The sequence below is a fragment of the Acanthamoeba castellanii genome (genome assembly GCF_000313135.1).
Source record: "Acanthamoeba castellanii str. Neff unplaced genomic scaffold scf7180000084574, whole genome shotgun sequence".
NCBI lineage: Eukaryota > Discosea > Longamoebia > Acanthamoebidae > Acanthamoeba > Acanthamoeba castellanii.
This window is the reverse complement of record NW_004457649.1, coordinates 13253-16085: the sequence shown is the minus strand read 5'-3', so window position 1 is coordinate 16085 and position 2833 is coordinate 13253. Positions and strand designations below refer to the sequence as shown.

The 2833-nt window shown below is 51.6% G+C and overlaps 1 protein-coding gene across 1 annotated transcript; it reads right to left on the bottom strand.

The window, feature by feature from the left end:
• Positions 1-1096: 1096 nt before the first annotated feature.
• ACA1_044000 (PHDfinger domain containing protein) lies at positions 1097-1937 on the bottom strand (the record flags this gene model as incomplete). The annotated part of the gene is made up of 3 exons (XM_004352591.1): positions 1097-1138; positions 1348-1766; positions 1901-1937. 3 exons carry the CDS (start codon positions 1935-1937, stop codon positions 1097-1099), a joined length of 498 nt encoding a protein of 165 aa, XP_004352643.1.
• Positions 1938-2833: the final 896 nt, after the last annotated feature.

Genomic DNA, 2833 nt, shown 5'->3' with positions numbered 1-2833 from the left:
CGAAGGGAAGAGAGGGTCCTGTGGTTTGGTGTGTGTCAGGTGAGTCCCACCAACTGCTGGCAAACGCAGCCAGGGCTGATGCTGCATCCAGATGCTCTGCTGGCTGTTCAGCTAGCATCTGCTGCACAAAGGCCCAATGGCTTGGGGTCAGGTAAGGGCCTGGGACAGTCTTCCAGAACCTGGAGGAGTGGAGAACAAGGCCTGCGGTGAGCTAGCTGTGCAGGAGGAGGACTGAGGAAGGCATGGATTTGTGGTGTACCATCTCTCTTGGTGCTGGTGCTGAGCCCATGCAATGGCTTGAGTGAAGGACAACTGCGCTACTGCTTCTGCTTCTTTGTCTGTATCTGGCCACAACCTGAGAAGCTGTGTTGCATATCAACCACCAGTTAGTGTCAATGGCTATGGAAAGGAAGAAGGGTCCATGTTCAGTAGTGGTAGTCACCTGAAATGCAATTACAACCCCAGTGCTCCAAACGTTGACCTTGTGGCTGCAGTTGGCTAGTGGCCGCTGCATTTCTGGAGCAATGAAGCAACAGGTGCCCGCTCCCAAAGTGTTAGAGCACCAGGTGGTGCCCAGCGGTCTGTCCTGCAATGCAAGGCCAAAGTCAAGCACAACAGTGGAACCTACACCACTGTCATCCCCTGGCAGTGTGGTGGTGAAGACCACATTGTTGGGCAAGATGTTGCAGTGAACGATTCCACACTGGTGAATGTCCTGCAACACCTGTACAAAACCACCAAGAGCAGGGTGTGAGTTGGCCACTACAACATCAAAAACCAACACATGTTTACCTGCAGAATTTGCTGGGTGTATCTAGCAAATACTTGGTCTGAAGCCAGCTGAGCTGAACCTGCAAAGCAAAGACACATCAGCAACACCACTCACAGCCTCTCCTCTCCCTCTCTTTGTGGGTGTGTGTGGGTAGAGTTGTACATACCAGTTGAATCATAAAACATGGAAACACCAAGCTGGGCTGGGTAGCGCCACCAACTGGGAACTCAACCATGCCAAGAAGCTGCACTACATTTGATACCTCCCAGAGCTGGAGGAGCTTGCTGGCCTCATCCCTTGTGAGCTGGTGCAAGCTCACCACCTTCACCACAACCCACTCTCCATGGCACCCAAGGCTTCCTTTGGCTGCAGTGCACAGCCAAACCTCAGTACAGGGAGTTCTGGGTGGCTGGACAGCATCAGCAGCAGCATTTAATTAACATCAGAAGAGGCACAGTTGTACCTTGAATAAACAACAATTGGATGGAGGGATGGCATGCAACTGTTGGTGAGCCATCACTGTCTGGTGGCCCATGGTCCTCTCATGGCTCAGCACCAGCCCACAGTTGTAGTACCTTCAGCTTTGATAGGCATGTGGGACAGTACCAGGAACCTGATGGCTTCTTCACAATCTTGATGCACTCCCAGTGGAACCATTGCCCACACCTGTTGCAGAGGATGTACTTGCCTTCAGTCACCTTTTCACAGCAGTGCCATTGCCACCAGAGGTCTGAGTGTGGAGGAGGAAGATAAATGAGCTTATTGCAGATGTTGTCCAGCATTCCACCGACAGCCTGGACAATCTTGATGATCTTGTGCCTAATGAGGAAGCATTGCTTGAGGTCAATCTGGTTCAAGATCATCAGTTCAATCAGAGGGCACACCTTGATTCTCTTGGAGTGCCAGAGGCAAGTGAGGCAGAACTTCTGGCCACTCATATGCATGCTAAATGCAATGGGGAACACAATGGGGAATGCAATCTTCTCACCTCCCTCTGCCTTGGCAATGAATGTGTTGAGCAAATTGAGTTGTTGGAGTATGCAGATTGTGGAGGCGTAAACCAATCGGTCCCTGTGAGCATAAAGGTTACCAAGTTCAGTTGAAACAGTTCACAAAAGAAAGAGGCACCAATGATTCCTGCATGACATCCCACAGTGTACCACATGTCTGCAGTGCAGTGAGCTGGTTTGTACTCTCCAATGTCCAGTGGGAAGATTGCTTGCCCAGCACGTAGCTTGGCCCAATCACCAGACAGGGAGATGTTTGGACTGATACAGAAGTCAGGTTGTATGAACTTAGTCCCCTTTGGGCGAGCGAGGGCGCCTTGCAGTTGCACGTCTCTAGTGTGCAAGGAAAACCAGAGGTAGGGAGGGGTCGAGCAGCAAATAGCAGTGACAAGCCAGGTACCAAGACGTACCCGTCAAGGCGGATGCTCCTCAAACTGTGCCCACTGAGGGTCAGAAGCCCATGGAACTGAGTCGCCCAAGTCAGCTTGCTTGCGTCTGTGAGCCTGTTGAGATTGTTGAATGTTTGCAGCAGCATGGCTGCCAAAGTGGCGAAGGTGGTGTGCTCATTGTCACCAGCCTCCACCTTGTCTTTCCACAAACTGTCGATCCTTGCACTGTCACACTCCACGAGCTGAAAGCTCATATACATTAGTGAAAATTAGTGCTGCTCACCTTCTTCGTCCCTCCAATATTGATGTCATTGTTGTTGTTGTCGTTGTTGTTGTTGTTGTTGTTGTAGTTAAACAGAGACAGGGGAGGGGAAGAGGGGCGCACCTCGAAAAGTGGCTCTAGAGTCGTAAGCAGTGTGGTTGAGTCGGCGTTTAGCGCCGCCCTACGGTGTGCAGGCCTGCCGAAAGCGCCCACCCAGGTGGAAAGCGCTTTATTTGCCTCAGCGTATGATCTCCAGCCGGACTCGTTCGATCCCAAGGAGGACAAACTTCGTGTTCCGCTCTCTCCTTTGGTCAAGGGGGTGGCCACTGATCGAATCGCGTCTAAGAGGTTAGCTACTCGATGCCACAACCACACCATTCAGATGGTGTACAACGTACCCTTG